At 38.6% G+C, this 24,389-nt stretch overlaps 2 protein-coding genes across 2 annotated transcripts; one reads left to right on the plus strand and one right to left on the minus strand.

The window, feature by feature from the left end:
• Positions 1–890: 890 nt before the first annotated feature.
• LOC140122908 (serine/threonine-protein kinase SBK1-like) lies at positions 891–3,196 on the minus strand. Its single transcript, XM_072144149.1, has 3 exons — positions 3,082–3,196; positions 2,004–2,206; positions 891–1,664 (listed from the first exon to the last, which is right to left on the minus strand). Exons 1-3 carry the CDS (start codon positions 3,194–3,196, stop codon positions 891–893), a joined length of 1,092 nt encoding a protein of 363 aa, XP_072000250.1.
• A 16,264-nt stretch (positions 3,197–19,460) lies between these two features.
• On the plus strand, positions 19,461–21,312 carry LOC140122909 (serine/threonine-protein kinase SBK1-like). The gene is made up of 3 exons (XM_072144150.1): positions 19,461–19,575; positions 20,009–20,211; positions 20,539–21,312. Exons 1-3 carry the CDS (start codon positions 19,461–19,463, stop codon positions 21,310–21,312), a joined length of 1,092 nt encoding a protein of 363 aa, XP_072000251.1.
• The last annotated feature ends 3,077 nt before the right edge of the window (positions 21,313–24,389 follow it).

The following is a 24,389-nucleotide window of genomic DNA, read 5'->3' on the forward strand; positions in this document are numbered from 1 at the left end:
CAGTTACATTTTGCAGCGTTTGGGCCGGGCGATCCAGGCACTGCTCCGAGTGTGATGTAAGATCAGTGCATTACATTCACAAGTGTGGAAGGGGCCTTAGTTTTAGACAAATGAGCAAAATTTATTGCATCTCATAAAACCTCTTTAAAACACAGAAAACAATGTAGCACACACTTTCATTTCTATATCTGGTAAACACAGGAACAGATAAAGCAATCCAGATATTAAGACCGGGAGCCAAACCTCACTATGGAAAGGGGAGGGGTAAGCGGCATGAGAAAGAGGCCAAACTGTGTATAACGCATCACTTTTACACACCTACATTTCTCCTCCTTCTCTGCATCACTTTACAACCAACAGTTTTATAATTGGCAAATTACGTTTTCGCCAATCACACTATAAAAGCAGAACATTAAATCTTGGGATAAACACAGGATAAAACCATTTCATCAAGTTCTCTAAAATCCAGCTCAACATCCTCGCTTCCACAGCCCCACCTGATCCTTACCCACTATAATGCAATAAAATAATCAGCAATTACACTACAATTTCTCTCCAGCATATAAAACTTGGGATTCTTCTGGAAAAACAAATGTCCCTTTGATAAACAGGAGCATAAACCATAATAACAATTATTCTTCAACCTAATAATTCCTCAAAGCTTAAACACGGAAGTAAAATGTGCAACGACCAGAAACCGTTACCATTTCTCTATTCATTCCCAATAATTGACCACATTTACACATTTAGTATTATAAACCTCCATCCTCCCTCCTTACTCAATGCATCTCACATTCGGAGGGGTAACACTTACTCAGGGTAATGGAGAAATACTACTTACCTTATTAGTTTCCTCTAGGAAGTTTTGGTCACCAGTCCTCAACTTACATCTACGTGACCTCCACTTCACATCCCAAAGCCAGACTGGTGTCATCCACAAGAAACATCACCGTTGTTTGACTGGGGCTGCTGGTGGACTCATTGGTGGCTTCATCGACTATGATGCATTCTATGTCCCCATGGTTTTCCACTATTATATATTCATCCTCTGCTTCTATGATGATAATCTCACCGTTATATTCCTGAATACCATCTTCTGCAAATAATAATTGAAAAGGTTCCTCCGGAATATCTTCTACTCCCCATGGAATTTCGGCATAAGTTGGGACACTACGTAGACTCCTGGCATTGGGATCCTGGCAAAGCAGCACATGAAAAAGTTCCTGGGCTGCTCCATTGAAATTTTCCCAATGCTTCGGAGGTGAAACATGATCCACACCATTTTGCCAACAAACAAATTTCCTAAAAAATTGATCCTGCTCGACCGCTTTTCTCCACGGAAATTTTCCAGAAAATGCAACAAACAACAAAACACCCAAGGCAAATATATCCACGCTTGCATCGTTAGTTATGGTTTCCGTAGGTCTTAAATTACAAAGCTCCGGTGACATGTAGGGAATTATGGGGGACATAAATGGAACAGGAGTTCCCACCTGCTGGGTCAAGCCAAAGTCACTCAGCTTGACCTGGTGACATTCCTTGTCCATTAATAAAACGTTGTCAGGTTTGAGGTCTCTGTGCACCAGTTGTTTGCTGTGCATGAACTCCAGAGCTCCGCACAGCTGTAGTGCACAGCGCCGCACCATCACCTCTGGAATCCCGACCTAGAAAAGAAGATATTATTAGACGTGTGCATTATGTAAATGATAAAATATGTAACTATAAATTTATCAAATCTTGGCTTAAGTCCACATCAGTGGTCTCCAGCCTGTGGCCCTCTGGTTGCTGTAAAACCACTACTCCTAAAATTTCATGACCTCCGCATCAGCTGCAGGACTACAGGTTATATATCACTGATCTAATAATATAAAACCTCTTTAGGAATAAGTAACCAAACCATTCATGACCACATTTCATTGAATTCATTTTAACATCTACAAAAAATTTTTTCTAAATTCCAAAAACATTTTTTTTTTTTCCATAATTTCATCTGAGATACTTACATCAGGCTGGATGAGAGCGCAGAGGGTTCCTGCAGGAGCCAAATCCTGGGCCAGCACATAGTGGTCCACACAGTCCACAATGGAGGAGTGAGTGAAGATGATCCCATGGTAGCTGGACAGGAAGATGGAGGTACAAAGCTCCTCTAGGAAGGAGGTCCTCTTTGTTTTGCTCTTTTCCATCATTTTGAGGGCAACCATTTTACCTGATAAGAAGAAAATTTTATCAATAAAATTCTATAATATTTGGAAATGATATTTAAATTGAAGGGGCGGTCTTCTAGCTTCATGAAATCTATTAGAGTTGTTAGATATTGAGTGGAGTGGGGATCCTTTTTTCAAGGCGCTCATCATTTTCTTTTTTTTTTTCATTACACAAATCTAATACAGACATAACATTGCACAGGCAACAGTAATACAACAGAAAAATTATAACCGTTTCTAACATACAAGCACAGAAACCTCCCATGCCCACCCCTCCCCTGCCTAGACCGAGGTGTACAATTGACCTGTATGCAGTAGGGTATTGACTTTTGCCGATATTTAAGGACTGGACTCCTAAGTGCAACTCTTATCCAATGCTAGTAACTTCCCTATGGTAGCATTCTCTCTGTACATTTGATAGCCCTACACATGCAGTAAAGCATCTGTCAGTAGTGCACCTGACGGTAACCCAGGAGTATCAATCCGCATTCCCCAAATGGCATCAAATTTCTTTGACGTGTTTCTTTTTTTGTATACTGCTCGTTCTAATCTTATGTAGTTATTCTAGCTGCTACGTAAGCGCTCATCCTTTTCATAAAGAATTATTACTCTTCATAAAGTAGACAACATGTAATGCAAAGCACAACGGTTATTCCAAAGATGACCTTTCAGTCAAATTTGGAATTCAAATTTGGAAGTCATAAGTCTCATTGGCAAAGAAAATAATGAATTCTATAACATGAAAACCACCATCTAAAGAACTTTCAAAATTGTTACCCATTTGTAAAGGCAAAAAAACAAAACAAACTTCTAAAAATATTACACAGATTATTCACTAAACTGAATCTTTTATAGACCTTTCATACTGGGTATTTACCTGTTGCCCTCTCACGTGCCTTGACCACTTGGCCGTAGGTTCCTTTTCCCAGATACTCCAGGAACTGGAAATTCTTTTCGGAAATCTTTTGCACCTCAAAGTTGCAGAATTCCATGGTGGATTTGTAGAGGGTTTTATCCGGATAGTGACTGGACAATGAAAATTCAAGAAGGTCTCCAAGAAGTTGGATTCGTCTTTATGGGTCACAGGAGAATAAATCTCTTGCAGGGTCAGTTCTGTAGAAGATCTAGAAGAGGATCCAGTTTCCAAAAACTGACTGCTATCCAAGAGGTCCATCTGTCTTTTATAGGGAAACTATGACTAATAGTTGATGTCCCACCCCTTCCATAGGTAATGGAGTGTAAATGAGGTCTCTATAATTTCTAGCCATGTTTATTCTCTTTCTGCTGACCATCACTCGGAGGTCACATATACACATCCTGTGTAGAGTTGGTTGCTCTGCTTAACCTGCCGATGGCTAAAGTTCCCTGCCGCACCGTGACCCTGCATAATAGAAGTCATTGGGGTTATAAGATAGATGTTATTTGTGTTGCCAGATCACGGTCCCATTTATGGATGGTTGGCTTTTTTTAACATTTTTTTTTATGTTTGACAAATTGTTTAATAAATATAATTTTCTTTTCTGAAGTTTACCGATTTTATGTAGGGTCAATTTTGGCGTTTGGTCACATTTCATGTAGTTGTTGGGTCTGTGTCTGGGTATTTATTCTGGGATAGTATAGTCATGTATACAGACAGGAGGAACATATCATGTGGTGCCATCTTTCAGCAGCAGGAGGATTCGGTCTTTCATGACGGATTTTTTCTTTTATTTTTTTAAATTTGTGTTAGTTACCCAATACTGCGATGCAGAGGTATAATGTCCTGCCATATGGAAAGAAATATCCTGTTATAATGCTGGAATAATGGTGGAATACATAACAATAATGGTTCGGAGACCTTCATGTTGTAGTAGGAGATGTGGCTAAACATTTGTATTATCTTTTATATACAGTTTCTAGAGATTGCATGATGATATAATTCGAGAACAAATCTATACAAATTCCATTCCAACGTGATGTATATAAGGAGAGGAGCAGATAAGGTGTTTTGTGCCTCTACAAATATAAAAGTATTGCTGATGATCTGGTGCCCCCTGTGTATGAATCCCACCTGATCTGCTTCTAAATCATCAAATTAAAGTCCTTGAAGAGATTATTATTTATTTGCTAGTTTTGTGGAGATATAATGTGTTATCATAATTTTGTGTTGATTTATAATGACCAAAAACTGTTTTTAAAGTTTCATAAATTATATTGTCTTTGTAGATATTCAATAAAGTTTTTCTTCGCCTTGTTGGTTGTTTTAGAGAGTCAAATTTTAATAGGATTGTATTAGGGCGGCAGAAGCTTCTATTAAGTTGCTAATGACTCATCACCAAGACCTTGGCCAGTCATGGAGACCCCATTGTTATTGAATGAGACCGACTAAGGAGCTGATCAGGGAACAAGGGATCAGGGAGTAGCCTCCTCAGGATTGTTTATAGTGTTAGGAAAATGCTAATATCATTTGTCTGAAACTATATTACACCTGAGACGCCCCTCATTTTACAAACAAATACTTTACCCATGTTTTATATTGAAATATACATTTCCTATTCACAGACATTGTGTGGAGTTCATACCCATAAAATTAATCAACATATTTTGTGGATCGAAATCCTCTGTTACATCTAGATATTCAATGACCTTATATATTTCTCCTATAAAGCATCTGAAATGTTACATCTGACACCCGCTCCCCTAGATTTTCAAGTTTGTCTTACTCCCTATTACATTCAATGTTGAATGCATATACACGGGTGAATAATAACTCCTTATAATTCTGCTTTCATTTCCCAACCCAATAGTAGAAATTGAGGGGACCCCTTTGTAGGAGATATAATATCTTGGAGATTCTGGAGCGTGATGTGTTCCGGCCTCGGGAAGACTCTGGGGGACTATACTATTCCCATGTTACATGAAATTTGGAAATCTATAAAAATTTGTAGAATGGAAGGTCTCCTCCCATCTACCCCCTTCTGTGGAAATGTGAACCTGGGATCTTCATTGTAATATATGTTGTAAGACCCGGATTAACACATCCATAGTTTCTCACAGAATATTAATGAGAGAAGCTTTAAAACCTTCAAAGAGCTGAAAGATGAATGTAGTATTTTGGAAAGATATCGGTATGGTTACCTTCAGATAATTCAAGCTATAAAACTTTTAGCACATTATGAGGTACAAGAATCTCCGCTAATTATTCTGAAGATGCAAACGCTGATGGCATCAAGACCCAAGTTATCCAAATTGTATAGATTATTAATAGAACAAGTAAATGGGGGGAATGTCGAATCTTTAGAAAAATGGAATTCTGAAGAAGGGAAGTTATCTAAACAAAAGTGGTCTCAGATCTTTAGAAATATATTAAGGATATATCTCCTATACCTTGTCACCTGTGCTCCCGGACCCCTGCCACTGTGGTTACCTCTCACAATGGCTAAGGGTGGTCCGGCACGCGCGTCCCCGCCTCCTAGTGGGCGCGCGGGCCGCCTTCCAGAGATTAAATGAGTCAGTGTGACAATAATTCAAATAGTGGTAGGTATTGAGCAATTGTTCGGCGCTGGAGACTTTGCCAAAGATAAGTTACTTTTATTTTATGATAAAATACATAAATAAATAAATAAAAAAGAAGAATTAGAACAACGCGTTTCGCGCCCGAACCGAGCGCTTCATCTGGTTCATATCATAGTAAAAGAAACATCAGTATTTAAAGGTAAGCTTGGTCACAAGGGGCATTTCCGGTCAATTGGACTTAGGATTAGTGAGATCACATAAAATTCATTGGAATAAATACATAGACATATTGATAAATACAAAAAAAGTGTAACAATTGGAATTGCAGCCAAACATTGAGTTGGAGGACGGTACATGGATACTAATAAACAGTTCGGCGTTCCTGGTTGGTATGTTGAAAAAAAAAATGTCTGTAAAATTGCTTGGAACTACAAGTACGGAAGCTGTGTGGTGTCAAGATGGAACTACCACTACGGAAGCTGGCTAGGGTCTGAATTAGTAGAGATTTTTAGCTACCTGGGGTTTACATGTATAGAAGCTGAAAGGTGTCTTAGCAGAACTGGCATTACGGAAGCCGGGAGGTGACATATTACAACTCAATCTGATGTATGGAAAGAAAGAGACTGAAGATTCAAGGTAAGAAGACAGAAACCCTTTCTTTAAAGGATGGTTTCTTTTGCTCCGTTTAACCCTAATGGGGATAATGTATTGAGCTTGAAAATCCAATATACTTCGCGTCTGCAAAGTGTTTGGAAACGGTTCGCTGTGGTATCGGGTATATGATCTATAGGCATGATTGAGATCGGAAATGTAGATTTTGGATGTTTTAGAGCACAATGTTTGGAAAGACCTTGAAGTAGGAATTTTTTCTTTATATTTCCTCGATGTTTATTGAGACGGTTATGTAGCGGTTGGACGGTCCTACCAACATATTGTAGGTGACAGATGTTACATTCTATAAGATATATCACATATTTGCTTTGGCAAGACATATTATAATTAATGGTATGTGTTTCTTTCGTGTTGTTTGACTTGAACTGGGAACCTGTATTTATTGATTTGCAGCATAGACATATTTTTTCCACCGCATTTTTTAATACATCCCTTTTCATTATTGGTTTTTGTTGTTTTGTGTTGTGTTAAAACACTGGGTGCTAGGATGTTCTTGATGCTAGCTGATTTTCTTACAGAAAAGAAAAGAGAAGAATTGTTTTTCGAGAGACAGCATTTCAAAGGTATGGTCACCAATGTTCTCCGAGGGAAGAGGGTGAATTGTGAGTAGGGAGGAGAAAACCTTTTTTTTTTGGGGGGGGGGGGGTGTATAATGGGGCTAAAAATCCAATCTTTATTTCTGAATTTCCAAACTTTACAAAGATTTGATATCCACTCAGCTGATGCTTCTGGTTAGAATAAGATATGTACCTATACATCTGATTTTGTATATTTTGTATATTGTTGGGGGTAAAAAACTTGTTATGCAAAATTTCACAAATGGAAACTCTTCTTTAATGAGTAAAGATATGAAAAACTAAATAAATGAGGTATTAACATAATTCTAGTGAACCAGAGAATAAAGATATAATATTATTTATATGTTATGGAGACTGGGAAAAGTGTTTGTGTCCCCCTTGAAATAGTTAATAAAATCTCATGAATGAGCTACAGAGCCCCAAAATTAATTATCTATACATTGTATGTCACCTCACAAATAATAAACCCTCAAATGTTCACATTACCAAAAGAAATAAATATTTTATAGCTTGTACAATGTGACAATACAAATCTGCTGTGAATGGCGCGGCTTCCATCCTATGCCCGGCCGTGCGCCCATACAGCAGTTACCACCACATATGGGGTATCAGTACTTGGGAGGAATTGGGCATCAAACTTTACAAAGCATTTTATCATGTAGTTCATTATAAGTGTCATTTTTGGCCTAAATTAATGTATTTTCTCAAAAAAAATTTGAAGGCTTCTAAATCACATTTCCATTTTGGTTTTAATCCATGTGAAACTCTTCAAGGGTTAGACAGGTTTTTTTTTACATACGTAGAGCTGTGTAGTTTCTAATGTGGGGTAATTTATGGGGTTTTACTAATATTTATGTCTCTCGGTCACTTGAAAGCCGAGTTGTCCATCCAGTTTTGGAGATTTTTTTTTTTTCATGAAAATTTGAAAAATGGCACCTAAAGTTCTGCGCCTCATAACATCCTAGAAAAATAATAGGATACATAAAATATCATCCTAACATAAAGCAGACATTCCAAAAATGTTAGTTCAACTACCCAATATTCTTGATAACTAACTTGGAAACATTTCAAACTGTGAAAATAAAAAAGATTTCCGAATTTTTGCCAAATTTCCATTTTTGTTTCAAAATGTAACACAAAACTTGTCACTTACATTGTACTTCATGTTAGTTGTAAAATGTGTCACGAGAAAACAAATCTCTAAATCACCTGGATATGTTAAAGCATTCGGCAGTTCTAACCAATTATTGTGAAATGTTAGATTCTAAAAATGGAGTCTGGTCAATAAGCTGAAAACAAGCACCGATGATAAGGGGTTAAAGGGGTTGGCAACTTTTTAAGTTCCAACTTATTGTAATAAGCCCCCCTAATGTCCCAGTGCCATAAATAATAATTTTAAGCTTACCATAAGTAAGATACCAGAATTATAATATAGTGTCCGCAGAGAGAATCAGAGACGAGCACAGGACCGGACGAGAGCGTCATATGACTCCCCAGAAGACGCCATTTATGGACGAAGCACCAGATTCTGCATTGCTGACGGCTGGATTTCAGTGGGATACAGAAATGAAGGTGGTAAGGATAAAATTGGGACTGGGACATTACGGCGCCCTATTACAAAAAGTTGGGACTGCTTTTGAAATTTTGCTTATAAAGTGGCAAACCCCTTTAACCCCATAGCGCAATAAGACGTAACTGTATGTTTTATTGTGCATGGGGGAGTATGAAGAGGGTTCACGGGCTGAGCCCTCATCATACTCACTGGGTGCTTGCTTCACAATGAAGCCAACACCCCGGATCGGTGCTTGCACCGATCGCGAGTGTTAACCCTTTGATTCCCGTCGGCGGCGCATAGGCGCCGCCATATTCCATACGATCGCGATTTGCACATTGTAATAGATGGTGTGCAAAATCCCCATATACTGCCATACTGCAGTAAGGCAATATATGGTAGTATCAGACACCCTAGGGTTAAGGTACCCTAGGGGGGTCTGAAAAATAGTAAAAATAAAAAAAGTAAAAAAAATTATATTAAAAAAAAATCTGAATTTATCCCCCGTAGCAGAAAATGGTGCCCAAAGTCGCAAATGCCATTTTCTATGCCATTTTAAAAAAATTCAATAAAAAGTGATCAAAAGGTCGTACAATCCTAAAAATAAAAGCATTGAAAATGTCATCAAAATTCGTAAAAATTAAACCACCCACAGCTCCGTACACCAAAGTATGAAAAAGTTATTAGCACAAGAATATGGCAAAATGAAGAATTTTTTTTTTTTTGTACAGGGGGTTTTCATTTCTTGTAAATGTATGAAAACATTATAAAACCTATACAAACTTGGTATCCCTGTAATCGTATTGACCCATTGAATGAAGTACACATGTCATTTAGTGCACGTAGTGAAAGACGTAAAATCCAAGCCTGCAAGAAATAGCGCAAATGTGTTTTTTAATAATTTTCACTGTTTTCAGAATTTTTTTTCCTGCTTCCCAGTACACAGCATAGAATATTAAATACCATCACTATGAAGATTAATTTGTTATGCAGAAAACAAGCCCAAACACAGCTCTTTACATGGAAAAATAAAAAAAGTTGTAGATTTTTGAAGGTGGGGAGTGAGAAATAACGATGCAAAAATGAAAAAGGGCCACGTCCTTAAGGAATCTAATATTTTGGTGTTTTTGTATGAGAACTAAAATCATGTTGAATTTTTAGATAGAGACGCTAGAAGTAGGATGAAGGTCTAAGAGGATGTCCTCAGAGTGGTCTAACCGGTGCCCATTACCATGACATTTACACATTAATCCCCTCTGTTTGTGGACACAAGTCCATTACTTATAGTGTAATTCTAATATCCCTGGTGTCCTCCACAGCCTCCAGGAGAAGCTCCTCACCCCGGGAAGTCTGACATTTACATCTGACTTCTCCTTGTCTAGAAGACAAACCCCAGCCCTGAGCAGGCAAACGCCTATACAAACACATTTCTGTACATTTTTACAATTTTACTCCTGAGGTCGTCATCAGAGCCGCACTTGTGGTTCTATAGTCGGGTCCAGTTACAAATGTTCTTTGTGTTCTGTGTGTCTGTCCCTGTGCCAGCCGTCAAGTTCTGGGTGTTGGACCCCCATAAAATGAGACAATATTGACCTTAAGGATATAACATCAAAATCTACAATATGGGGAGTTCTTTCATGTGTATCAATATATCATCTATTAATTTTGGTGTCTGACCACTACTTCCATCTCCTCATAGATCTTCCTGTCTTCTATACACAACAATCCACAGGATTATCTGAAAGACAAATACAGAAATATAAAGAATTATGATTATTATTATTGTGTTCTCTTCTGTATACTATAGACCACACCCATCTCTATATTCTGTATATACCAGAGGCTACACGAGTCTCTATATTCTGTATATACCAGAGGCTACACGAGTCTCTATATTGTGTATATACCGGAGGCTACACGAGTCTCTATATTGTGTATATACCAGAGGCTACACGAGTCTCTATATTCTGTATATACCAGAGGCTACACAAGTCTCTATATTCTGTATATACCAGAGGCTACACGAGTCTCTATATTCTGTACACCGGAGGCTACACGAGTCTCTATATTCTGTATATACCAGAGGCTACACGAGTCTCTATATTCTGTATATACCAGAGGCTACACGAGTCTCTATATTCTGTATATACCAGAGGCTACACGAGTCTCTATATTCTGTATATACCAGAGGCTACACGAGTCTCTATATTCTGTATATACCAGAGGCTACACGAGTCTCTATATTCTGTATATACCAGAGGATACACGAGTCTCTATATTCTGTATATACCAGAGGATACACGAGTCTCTATATTCTGTATATACCAGAGGATACACGAGTCTCTATATTCTGTATATACCAGAGGATACACGAGTCTCTATATTCTGTATATACCAGAGGATACACGAGTCTCTATATTCTGTATGTACCAGAGGCTACACGAGTCTCTATATTCTGTACACCGGAGGCTACACGAGTCTCTATATTGTGTATATACCAGAGGCTAAACGAGTCTCTATATTCTGTATATACCAGAGGCTAAACGAGTCTCTATATTCTGTATATACCAGAGGATACACGAGTCTCTATATTCTGTATATACCAGAGGCTACACGAGTCTCTATATTCTGTATGTACCAGAGGCTACACGAGTCTCTATATTCTGTACACCGGAGGCTACACGAGTCTCTATATTCTGTATATACCAGAGGCTACACGAGTCTATATTCTGTATATACCAGAGGCTACACAAGTCTCTATATTCTGTATATACCAGAGGCTACACGAGTCTCTATGTTCTGTATATACCAGAGGCTACACGAGTCTCTATATTCTGTATATACCAGAGGCTACACGAGTCTCTATATTCTGTGTACTATAGAGAAGAACGGTCACAGACAAGGTCGGACACCTCATTTTCCCTGGCAGAAGACACATGCGCAGAACTTGAATGAAGTTTCTGTTGATACGGTTTTATACTGTTCTCATATGAGAGGCTTCTCTCACGCTCCAAATGTTACAGCCAATGGCAGGGGGAGGTGGGTGTAAGGCATTTGGTAAGAAGATATTTCAGGAACATTCATATTATACTAATGTAACATTTGCAACTAAGTAAAAAATATTTTTCTCCTATTTTTATGACTTTAACCCCCCAAAAAAGTAAAAAGGCTTATTATATTTATAGATTTTTTTGACAACCAGTAAAGTTTTACATAAATATGTTTTTGTGGCAAGGGATCCAAAATAACCAAAATACGACCTAGTTACCTCCCCAGGTGTGACAGTTAACAACAAACAAAACGGCTAAGGTATACCTTAGTGCAGACACTTGAAGTATAACAGTTAGAAATAAAAATAATATCCTATACCTAGAAATATACACACTCTTTAAGACCTCAGGCTGGGCTAAAAAAAGAGGCAAAAATGGCACTAATAGGGCCCAAGTGCACATTTCTGCCTTTTAAAAATAGAATATAGACTACAAAAACGTGGTCCGTGGATACTATGATTGTTATCAGTCAAGCGATCTATGATTGGAGGAGGGCTTGTACTTCCTGCTGTCACGATTTAAAAAGAACCTGTCAGGAGGATATGGAGGAGGGCTTGTACTTCCTGCTGTCAGGATATAAAGGGAACCTGTCAGGGGGATATGGAGGAGGGCTTGTACTTCTTGCTGCCAGGATATAAAGAGAACCTGTCAGGGGGATATGGACGAGAGCTTGTACTTCTTGCTGCCAGGATATAAAGAGAACCTGTCAGGGGGATATGGACGAGAGCTTGTACTTCTTGCTGCCAGGATATAAAAAGAACCTGTCAGGGGGATACGGAGGAGGGCTTGTACTTCCTGCTGCCAGGATATAAAGGGAACCTGTCAGGGCGATACGGAGGAGGGCTTGTACTTCCTGCTGCCAGGATATATCGGGAACCTGTCAGGGCGATACGGAGGAGGGCTTGTACTTCCTGCTGCCAGGATATAAAGGAAACCTGTCAGGGGGATACGGAGGAGGGCTGCCAGGATATAAAGGGAACCTGTCAGGGGGATATGGAGGAGGGCTTGTACTTCCTGCTGCCAGGATATAAAGGGAACCTGTCAGGGGGATATGGAGGAGGGCTTGTACTTCCTGCTGCCAGGATATCAAGGGAACCTGTCAGGGGGATATGGAGGAGGGCTTGTACTTCCTGCTGCCAGGATATAAAGGGAACCTGTCAGGGGGATATGGAGGAGGGCTTGTACTTCCTGCTGCCAGGATATAAAGGGAACCTGTCAGGGGGATATGGAGGAGGGCTTGTACTTCCTGCTGCCAGGATATAAAGGGAACCTGTCAGGGGGATATGGAGGAGGGCTTGACACAGGGACAGACACAAAGAACACAAATAACAGAGCTTATCATTGTAACTGGGCCAGACTATAGTTCCACAAGTGCGGCTCTGATGACGACTTCCGTAGTAAATTGTAAAAATGTACAGAAATGTCTTTGTATATGCGTTTGCCTGCTCAGGACTGGGGTTTGTCTTCTAGACAAGGAGAAGTCAGATGTAAATGTCAGACTTCCCGGGGTGAGGAGCTTCTCCTGGAGGCTGTGGAGAAACTCCTGGGAATAAGATTAAGCTATAATTAATGGCTTGTGTCCACAAACAGAGGGGATTAATGTGTTAATGTCATGGTAATGGGCACAGGTTAGACCACTCTGAGGACATCCTCTTAGGGTGGTGAAACACGGTGTTTTTAGGCCATTTTTGGGCCGTTTTTAGTTAGTGCGGTTTCAGATCATAAAAAACGCATGTGTTTTTATCAGTTTTTAATTGCGCAAATTCGGAAAACCGGACAAAAACGCATGCGTTTTTACGATCTAAAAATGGCCCCAAAACGGCCTAAAAACACCACGTGTGTCACCACCCTTAGTTATACTAGGAGCAGGATGGAGACCTATCTAGAAATTCAACATGTGAGGAGTTTAATTTATCTAGTTCTCATACAAAAACACCAGGGTATTATCATGAACAAAAACACTGATTGCTTGTTCATGATAATACTCTGCAATAATCATGTATTGATGGGTATTAGCAGTGTAGGCTGGCACTGACAGTAAGATGACATCACAGATGCCATCTTACCGGCAGTTCTTGCAGGCAGTGCTGGGGACCAGATCGGACCCCAGCACTTCTATAGCAACGATCGGCGCCCCCCGAAAGTGATTCGGGGGGGGGGGGGGCATCGTGGGGGAAAGACCCCCAAAAAGCAAAGTTAAATGCAGCGGTCACACTGACCACGGCATTTAACAGGTTAAGCACCCGATATATCGGACGCTGAGCGTTAAGGGGTTAAAGGGGTTTGGCCACTTTATAAGCAGAATTTCAAAACTAGTCCCAAGTTATTGTAATAAGGTCCCCTAATGTCCTAGTGCCATAACTAATAATTTCATGCTTACCGCCATTGGTCTGCTGGGGAGTCACATGACCCTCTTATCCGGTGCTGTGCACGTCCGTGATGCTCACTGCAGACACTATTATACTTCTGGTATTAGGGGGACATTAGAGGGACTTAGTAAACTAACTTGGAACTTAAAAAGTGGGCAACCCCTTTAACCCTTTATTACCAATGCTTGTTTTCAGCTTAGTGACCAGACTCGATTTTTAGAATCTGACATGTCACAATAATTGGTTATAACTGCAGAACGCTTTAACATATCCAGGCGATTTTGAGATTGGGGCACATTTACTTACCCGCTCCTGTGGCAATCCCAGAGGTGCGTTGTCTGACGAGAATGAATTCCGGTGCGATTCACCAAGATTGTGTGCCCAATATCCTGCATGTGCCGCTTCCCCGCTCAGGTCCCCGGAGTTCACCTTCTTCTTCCCGGTGTATGTAAGCGGATTGTCTTGCGACACAATTTGAATTTCAAATCCCGCGCTCAGTCCGAATCAGTCGGGTTTGTCCAACAGCCAAGCCTCCGATTTGCGTCGCATGAAAGTCGGCGCTAATTGGAAATAGTCGGGAAACCCGACGGAAATGCGGTGTGTGGACCCTTAGTCAATGTGCCCCATTGTACTTCACGTTAGTTGTAAAATTTAAGTGATAAGTTTTGAGTTTCATTGTGAAAAAAAAATGGAAATTAAAAAAAAAAAAAAAAAAAAGAGAATTTTTGCCACAGTTTGAAATGTTTGCAAGTTAGTTAAAGGGTATTGGGTAGATCAACTAACATTTTTGGAATGTCTGCTTTATGCTGAGATAATATTTTATGCATCGTATTATTTTTTTAGGATGTTATGAGGCGCATTACTTTAGGTGCGATTTTTAAAATTTTCATTAAAAAAAACGCCAAAACTTACATTTTGAGGGACAACTGGGCTTTCAAGTGACAGACAAATATTAGTAAAACCCTCATAAATCACCCCACGTAAGAAACTACACAGCTCTACGTATGTAAAACCCCCCCCTTCTATTAAGTTTATTAACCCTTGAAGAGTTTCACATGGAAATGTATTTCCCCCCAAAAATCAAAGGCATCTAAATCACATTAATTTAGGCCAAAAATGACACTTATAATGAATTACATGAGGAAATGCTCTGCAGAGTTTGATGCCCAATTCTTCCCAAGTACCGATACCCCATATGTGATGGTAACTGCTGTACGGGCGCACGGCCGGGCATAGAATGGAAGCAGCGCCATTCACAGCAGATTTGTATTGTCACATTGTACGAGCTGTAAAATATTTATTTCTTTGGTAATGTGAACAAATGAGGCTTATTATTTGTGAGGTGAGATACAATTTAAAGATAATTCATTTGGGGGGGGGGGGGTCTATAGCTTATTCATGAGATTTTAAGGGGGACACAAACCATCAATTTTTATTTTGTATTTTTTCCCGCTCTCCATAACAAAAATATTATTTTATCTTTGTTCTCTGGATCGCTAATGTTATGTTGATACCTCATTTATATAGTTTTTATATCTTTACTGAGCAATACCAATATTCTAGAACATTTTTTTTTGCTATCGACAACTTTTCAGGGGCATAACCTCTGTATTTTTCTGTTGATTCATCTGGTTGAGGTCTTATTTTTTTCAACAAAAGTTGGTTTTTAGTCTTATCATATTTGGGCAGGTAACATTTTAGAACATTTTTTGTGAGGATATTTGATGAAAAATTGTATATTACAGGAATTTTTTTCGAGTTTTTCTTTCAATCACCGAGCGGGTTCGATATTTAAATTTACTGTACAGATTAATATGGACACTAAAATGAAGTACAACATGTGAGGGAAAAAAAAACCCAACAACAATCTCAGAATCGCTTTGATAAGTAACAGTGTTAAAAAGTTATAACCATATAGAGCGACGCAAGTCAGAATCCAAAAAGTGGGGCTGAGCCTTAAGCTACAAAATGGCTGCGTCCTTAAGGGGTTAATGTCTCTAAAAATCTGAGACTACTTTTGTTTAGGTAACTGCCCTACTTCCGAACTCCATTTTCTTCCAAAGATTCAACACTCCCCCCATTTACTTGTTCTATTAATAATCTATACAATTTGGATAACTTCGGTCTTGTTGCCATCAGCGTCTGCATCTTCACAATAATTAGCGAAGATTCTTGTACCTCAAAATGTGCTAAAAGTTTTAAAGCTTGAATTATCTGAAGGTAACCATACCGATACCTTACTAAAATACTACATTCATCTTTCAGCTCTTTGAAAGTTTTAAAGCTTCTCTCATTAATAATCTGTGATAAAGGATGGATCTGTATATCCAGGTCTTACAACAGATTATCATGAAGACCCAGGTTCACATTTCCTCACAAGGGGGTAGATGGGAGGAGACCTTCCATCCTACATATTTTTATACATTTCCAAATTTCATGTAACATGTGAATAGTATAGTCCCCCAGAGTCTCTTCCCGAGGCCGAAACACATCACGCTCCAGAATCTCCAAGATATTATATCTCCTACAAAGGGGTCCCCCGGCCATGCAGAGAGCACATACATTTCAGTACATGATCATTTTAAGCAAAGCAACTCTTCCCAACATATTGAGTGATAATAACGAAGATTAAGGTGTGGAAGAAATTAATTCCCCTATCAGAATGGAGTTATCTACTAAAAGTAATGAATGGCATGGAGGAGCAGCAGTAATGACTACAGCTAGGTCTGATTTTTAGAGAAGGCCTTATATTTCTAAGCTTGAACAATATTGTACTAGGTCTTCATTTGGGGGGGGGGGGCTTGACTAATATATATATATATATATATATATAGTATACAGTATATTATACTGTATAGTCATCAATAGCAAAAACTTGGGATAACCCTTTAAATCACATGAATGGTGGGCATGGCATGAATCTCCTGAATAACTCCATGTGAGCAGAGGATATGTTCTCATGGTTCAGCAGTGCTCCATTCACTTCATGGAACAATTATATCCTGGTGCTCCCCAGAAATGGCATAAACCTTCACTCTACTCATATGGGGTAACCTACACACCATTATTCTTATGGTCTGTGATAGTCCCATTGGTTGGACCCTAAGTGATTAGGCTTTGATGTTCGAAAGTGACACATTTCAGACCGAGGAAGTCTGTAATGGATCTTGGTATAGATTCTACATGATTATAGGATGTTAAAAAACTCCCAATACCGTGGATAAATATTGGTTGAGCCCATTGATATTTGTGGGATAGGCTGATCATCCTGTGTATATGGCGTCTTCATTCCCCAACCCAATAGTAGAAACTGAGAACCGAAATATTAGAGGGAGTTATTAGTCAATTGTATTCAATATTGTCTTACTCCTCTTTTTCCATTAATATTACATTCAATCTTGAAGATCTAGTGGAGCGGGGGTCAGACGTAGCATTTCAGATGATTTCTAGGAAAATATATAAGGTAATTGTATATCTAGATGTAATGTTAGATGATTTCAATCCACAAAATATGTTGAATCATTTTGTGATTGTGAACTCCACACAATGTTCTGTGAATATGAAATGTTTATTTCAATATAAAACATGGGTAAAGTATTTGTTTGGTTCTAAATCAGTAAAATGAGAGACGCCCAAAGTGTAATATAGTTTAAGACAAATGATATTAGCATTTTCCTAACACTATAAACAATCCTGAGGTGGCTACTCCCTGATCCCTTGTTCCCTGATCAGCTCCTTAGTCGGTCTCATTCAATAACAATGGGGTCTCCATGACCGGCCAAGGTCTAGGTGATGAGTCATTAGCAACTTAATAGAAGCTTCTGCCGCCCTAATACAATTCTATTTAAATTTTACTCTCTTTTAAACAATCAACAAGGCGAAAAAAACTTTATTGAATTTTTAACATCTACAAAGATAATATAATTAATGAAACTTTTTTTGGTCATTATAAATCAACACAAAACTATGATAGCACATTATATCTCCACAAAACAAAAAAAAAAAAAAAACAACTTACAAATAAATAATCATCAGGTTCAAGTCCTTGAAGAGATTATTAAGAAGCAGATCAGGTGGGATTCATACACAGGGGGCACCAGATCATCAGCAATACTTTTATATTTGTAGAGGCACAAAACACCTTATCTGCTCCTCTCCTTATATACATCACGTTGGAATGGAATTTGTATAGATTTGTTCTCAAATTATATCATCATGCAATCTCTAGAAACTGTATATAAAAGATACTACAAATGTTTAGCCACGTCTCCTACTACAACATGAAGGTCCGGACCATTATTGTTATGTATTCCACCATTATAACATGATATTTCTTTCCATATGGCAGGACATTATACCTCTGCATCGCAGTATTGGGTAACTAACACAAATTACAAAAAAAAAAAAAAAAAAAAAAATCCATCATGAAAGACAGAATCCTCCTGGTGCGGAAAGATGGCACCACATGATATGTTCCTCCTGTCCAAGATACTGTATACATGACTATACTATCCCAGTACAAATACCCAGACACAGACCCAACAACTACATGAAATATGACCAAACATGTTTACACAAAAAAAGCCAAAATTGACCCTACATAAAATCTGTAAACTTCAGAAAAGGTAATTATGTTTATTAAACAATTTGCCAAAGTAAAAAAAAAAATCTAACCGACCATAAATGGGACCGTGATCTGGCTACACAAATTGTGTCTAGCTTACAACCCCAATGACTTCTATTATGCCCGGTCACGGTGCGGCAGGGAACTTTAGCCATCGGCAGGTTAAGCAGAGCAACCAACTCCATACAGACTGTATATATGTGATCTCAGAGTGATGGTCAGCAGAAAGAGAATAAACATGGCTAGAAATTATAGAGACCTCATAATCACCTGCACAATGTCTGTCCTGTACTAAATAGGGATTGATGGGATCCACCAGCAGGTACAATAGTTCTTTGTTATATATTAATAATAGCGACTTCATCACTCAATACTAGAAATTAATTTATCTCCCAATAGTAAATGACAACATTCAGAATAATTCTATCTACTGGTAAGTGTCTACATAGAATCCACTCTGCATAATATTCTCTGGAGACAACTTCCACCATTTGTCAACTCCATTTTATCCAGTGAAACTGGCAAAACAAAGCCATAGACATTACATATAGAAAAGGTTTGTTGTGTTGTACAGAAGAACAATAATATGTTAATAGATCCAAATGTCACAAATAATCACATCAACGTCCAGGTGATATCTGTATTTGCATATGATAAGAGGGTCATTTACACTCCATTACCTATGGAAGGGGAGGGACATCAACTATTAGTCATAGTTTCCCTATAAAAGACAGATGGACCTCTTGGATAGCAGTCAGTTTTTGGAAACTGGATCCTCTTCTAGATCTTCTACAGAACTGACCCGGCAAGAGATTTATTCTCCTGTGACCCATAAAGACAAATCCAACTTCTTGGAGACCTTCTTGAATTATCATTGTCCAGTCACTATCCGGATAAAACCCTCTACAAATCCACCATGGAATTCTGCAACTTTGATTTGCAAAAGATTTCCGAAAAGAATTTCCAGTTCCTGGAGTATCTGGGACAAGGAACCTACGGCCAAGTGGTCAAGGCACGTGAGAGGGCAACAGGTAAATACCCAGTATGAAAGGTCTATAAAAGATACAGTTTAGTGAATAATCTATGTAATATTTTTAGAAGTTTAGTTTTTTGCCTTTAGGAATGTGTAACATTTCTGAAAGTTCTTTAGATGGTGGTTTTCATGTTATAGAATTCATTATTTTCTTTGCCAATGGGAGTTAGAGCCTTTTGACTTCCAAATCCTATTTGAAGGGTCCAATATTTGGAATAACCATTCTGCTTTGCATTACATGTTGTCTACGTTATGAAGAGTAATTATTCTTTATGAAAAGGATGAGCGCCTTGAAAAAAAAGAATCCCTGCTCTCCTCAATAACTAAAAACTCTATAATAGATTGCATGAAGCTAGAAGACCGCCCCTTCAATTTAAATATTCCCAAATAATCTAGAATTTTAATGATAAAATATATTTTCTTCTTATCAGGTAAAATGGTTGCCCTCAAAATGATGGAAAAGAACAAAACAAAGAGGACCTCCTTCCTACAGGAGCTTTGTACCTCCATCTTCCTGTCCAGCTACCATGGGATCATCTTCACGCACTCCTCCATTGTGGACTGTGTGGACCACTATGTGCTGGCACAGGATTTGGCTCCTGCAGGAACCCTCTGCGCTCTCATCCAGCCTGATGTAAGTATCTCAGTTGAAATTATGGAAAAAATAATGTTTTTGGAATTTAGAAAAAAAATGTTAAAATGAATTCAATGAAATGTGGTCATGAATGGTTTGGTTTCTTATTCCTAAAGAGGTTTTATATTATTAGATCAGTGATATATAACCTGTAGTCCTGTAGTTGATGCGGAGGTCATGCAATTTTTGGAGTAGTGGTTTTACAGCAACCAGAGGGCCACAGGCTGGAGACCACTGATGTGGACTTTAGCCAAGATTTGATAAATTTATAGTTACATATTTTATCATTTACATAATGCACACGTCTAATAATATCTTCTTTTCTAGGTCGGGATTCCAGAGGTGATGGTGCGGCGCTGTGCACTACAGCTGTGCGGAGCTCTGGAGTTCATGCACAGCAAACAACTGGTGCACAGAGACCTCAAGCCTGACAATGTGTTATTAATGGACAAGGAATGTCACCATGTCAAGCTGAGTGACTTTGGCTTGACCCAGCCGGTGGGAACTCCTGTTCCATTTATGTCCCCCATAATTCCCTACATGTCGCCGGAGCTTTGTAATTTAAAACCTACTGAAACCATAACTAACGATGTAAGCGTGGATATATTTGCCTTGGGTGTTTTGTTGTTTGTCGCATTTTCTGGAAATTTTCCGTGGAGAAGAGCGGTCGAGCAGGATCAACTTTTTAGGAAATTTGTTTGTTGGCAAAATGGTGTGGATCATGTTCCACCTCCGAAGCATTGGGAAAATTTCAACGGGGCAGCCCAGGAACTTTTTCATGTGCTGCTTTGCCAGGATCCCAATGCTAGGAGTCTTCTTAGTGTCCCAACGTATGCCGAAATTCCATGGGGAGTAGAAGAAATTCCGGATGAAGCTTTTCAATTATCAATTGCAGAAGATGATATTCAGGAATATAACGGTGAGATTATCATTATAGAAGCAGAGGATGAGTATATAATAGTGGAAAATCATGGGGACATAGAATGTATCATAGTTGATGAAGCCACCAATGAGTCCACCAGCAGCCCCAGGCAAACAACGGTGATGTTTCTTGTGGATGACACCAGTCTGGCTTTGGGATGTGAAGTGGAGGTCACGTAGATGTAAGTTGAGGACTGGTGACCAAAGCTTCGTAGAGGAACCTAATAAGGTAAGTAGTATTTCTCCATTACCCTGAGTAAGTGTTACCACTCCGAATGTGAGATGCATTGAGGGAGGAGGGAGGATGTAGGTTTATAATACTAAATGTGTAAATGTGGTCAATTATTGGAAATGAATAGAGAAATGGTAACGGTTTCTGGTCGTTGCACATTTTACTTCAGTGGTTTTTTTAAGCTTTGAGGTATTATTAGGTTGAAGAATAATTGTTATTTTGGTTTATGCTCCTGTTTATCAAAGGGACATTTGTTTTTCCAGAAGAATCCCACGTTTTATATGCTGGAGAGAAATTGTAGTGTAATTGCTGATTATTTTATTGTATTATAGTGGGTAAGGATCAGGTGGGGCTGTGGAAGCGAGGATGTTGAGCTGGATTTTAGAGAACTTGATGAAAGTGGTTTTATCCTGTGTTTATACCAATATTTAAGGTTCTGCTTTTATAGTGGGAATGGCGAAAATATAGTTTGCCAATTATAAAACTGTTGATAGTGTCCATAGTGAGGTTTGGCTCCCGGTCTTAATATCTGGATTGCTTTATCTGTTCCTGTGTTTACCAGATATAGAAATGAAAGTGTGTGCTACATTGTTTTCTGTGTTTTAAAGAGGTTTTATGAGATGCAATAAATTTTGCCTATTTGTCTAAAACTAAGGCCCCTTGCACACTTGTGAATGTAATGCGCTGATCTTGCATCACACTCTCAGCGAGTGCTGCCTGGATCGCCCGGCCCGAACGCTGCAAAACGGAACTGAACTGACATGCTGAGTTCAGTTCCGGTTTGCAGCGTTCGGGCCGGGGATCTAGGCAACAATCGCTGAGAGTGTGATGCGCTGAACTTGCAAGTGTGGAAGGGGCTTAAGACTTTCCTCCCAGCCTTGTAACTGGATTTTAGACTCCTGATGCTTTTATACCTGCTTGATTGACAAGTCATGACAGTCATACAGAGATGATTGTGCAGAAGAGTTGAAGTTGGATATAGAGTGGATAGGACTTTGAAAAAACACAAAAGTTTCTTTTAAGTGGTGTTTTAAGTTTTTATGGTTTCTGACTCGAGCCAGATGATTATTTAAGGATCTTGTCTATTGATTTTTGTATTGAAAGAAACTAGACCAGAGACTAGACCGGATAGGGAAAAGTGTCAATTACCATAATATTTTCAATTTTTAAAAATTATTTAAATTGTTATATAAAAAAGTAAGACTTGATGTATACTTTTATATTAATTTCTGCATAGTGAAATATATAGCAAAATATCATTTGTAATTATTCCATCGTTATTCCACATTTCTATAAAATAATCCATGAAGTTACTTTGTCCCAGTAATTTGTAGTAGTGTGGGGCATGTCCATAGACTGAGGTAACTGCCCTCTAAAAACTGAAAAAAACAGCAGCAGAGGTAAAATATATAATATTCCCTGTGTATTATCTATTACTGTAGCATCTTACCACTTTTAACCTTTAGACCGACAAGAATGAGCATCATGAGAAGTTTCTATTTTCACTCCCATCATCTCTTTGGTTTTAATGTTTTATACATATCCGAAATAGTGGCCGGTCTTTCATTCAACATATTTTCCTAGATTGTACTTGGAATGTAAGAGGACACAAATGATGAAACTAAAGTCGTTCTAAGTGATTGATAGGCAGAGTATGTTTTTTTAACACATCTCAGGGAATTTAATCTTTCCAATACTGATCACTTTCCTTTTAATTCATTGGTTTTAAAGTAATAACTTCCTTGTAAAGTATTTTTTTCTGTATTTATCATTTCTCAGCCCAAAGAATTTTGTGAATTTCCTCTCCACTCCCCGTAGCCTGCACATACATCTCCATACACTGATCTTCTCTCCAGTCATAATCAATTTTCTTACTTTTCTTAATTTTTTGGTTCTGGATCCACATGGAGTAGATTTATTCTTTTCATCCTATATACATGCCCTCTATTTTAACCCCTTAGTGCTACGCGCCGGATAATAATGATCCACAGCGTTTTAGTGCGTCCTGGAGCTGATGCCGGTTCAGCTCTTCATTGGAGATGAACCAGCATTGCTAAACCTCGGTTGTCATTGGTAACCTACTGCCGACATCCCCTTGTACCACTCCCATCACAGGTGTTACGCCTTTAAATGCCTGCAGGGGGATTTCCTGCTCCACTGCGCCCTCAAAGCATTTTAGGGGGCTCCGATTGGCGCCATGGCTACTCTGGTCTGAGCCAAGACGCCAGGACTGTCCATAGTAAAATGACTGTAAGGTCCGGTCTGTGACCTGTGCATCAGCCTAGGCTGACAGGTCTAATACCCTGCAATAGTTATTATAAGGAACAAGAAATCGAACGATAAGTTGTTCATGTCCCATCAATAAATTAATATAAAAGCCCCCAAATACTTGTTGCACCAAGTATATAAAGTTCCCATATATAAAAAGGTGTACTAGTTATTATAGATATGTCTAATAAAACAAAATCACTAAACAGTGAAAAAACATAAGACACATTAAAAATTATGATCTTTCCTTAGCTTGTCCCATATAAAATGCAATAATCAAATAACAAAATTGTAAAGCACAAAATAACCTGTAAAAAAAAAGCTCTGAACCAGCTATATAGAGCGTTAAGAGTTCTGCCACTTAAAAAATGGTGATGACAAGATTCTTCTTCCTCCCACAGTAGGTTTTATTCTACAAGATTAGTAAAGGAAGCAAAAATATAGAAATTTGGTATTGCCCCATTTGTGCTGACCTGTAGTATAAATCTAACATGTTAATTGGGGTCTATAGAGTAACACCAAAAATAAAGTCAAAATTCAAAAGACAGAATTCATGTTTTTTCTACAAATAAGTTATTAAATTTTCAGCAGTAGCACTTAGCCCCCACTCCAACAAGGTAGCACTGAAAAATGCATCTCAATCTGCAAAAAACAGGACCTTAAATGGCAACATTAACAGAAAAGCAAATATTTTATAGATCTCAAAAGTGCATCCATGAACCAAATGTGGGGCGTCTCCTTTTTGGGGAGAAATTGC

This window comes from Engystomops pustulosus, chromosome 3 (assembly GCF_040894005.1).
Source record: "Engystomops pustulosus chromosome 3, aEngPut4.maternal, whole genome shotgun sequence".
NCBI classification, from domain to species: Eukaryota; Metazoa; Chordata; class Amphibia; order Anura; family Leptodactylidae; genus Engystomops; species Engystomops pustulosus.

What these genes read in the sequence shown, in the direction of transcription:
- LOC140122908 (XM_072144149.1), bottom strand. Translation starts at nt 3,196, where the DNA reads ATGGAATTCTGCAACTTTGAGGTGCAAAAGATTTCCGAAAAGAATTTC. An exon ending in GGCACGTGAGAGGGCAACAG is followed by an intron (nt 2,207 to 3,081) that starts GTAAATACCCAG and finishes TCTTCTTATCAG; the next exon opens with GTAAAATGGTTGCCCTCAAA. An exon ending in GCGCTCTCATCCAGCCTGAT is followed by an intron (nt 1,665 to 2,003) that starts GTAAGTATCTCA and finishes CTTCTTTTCTAG; the next exon opens with GTCGGGATTCCAGAGGTGAT.
- LOC140122909 (XM_072144150.1), top strand. Translation starts at nt 19,461, where the DNA reads ATGGAATTCTGCAACTTTGATTTGCAAAAGATTTCCGAAAAGAATTTC. An exon ending in GGCACGTGAGAGGGCAACAG is followed by an intron (nt 19,576 to 20,008) that starts GTAAATACCCAG and finishes TCTTCTTATCAG; the next exon opens with GTAAAATGGTTGCCCTCAAA. An exon ending in GCGCTCTCATCCAGCCTGAT is followed by an intron (nt 20,212 to 20,538) that starts GTAAGTATCTCA and finishes CTTCTTTTCTAG; the next exon opens with GTCGGGATTCCAGAGGTGAT.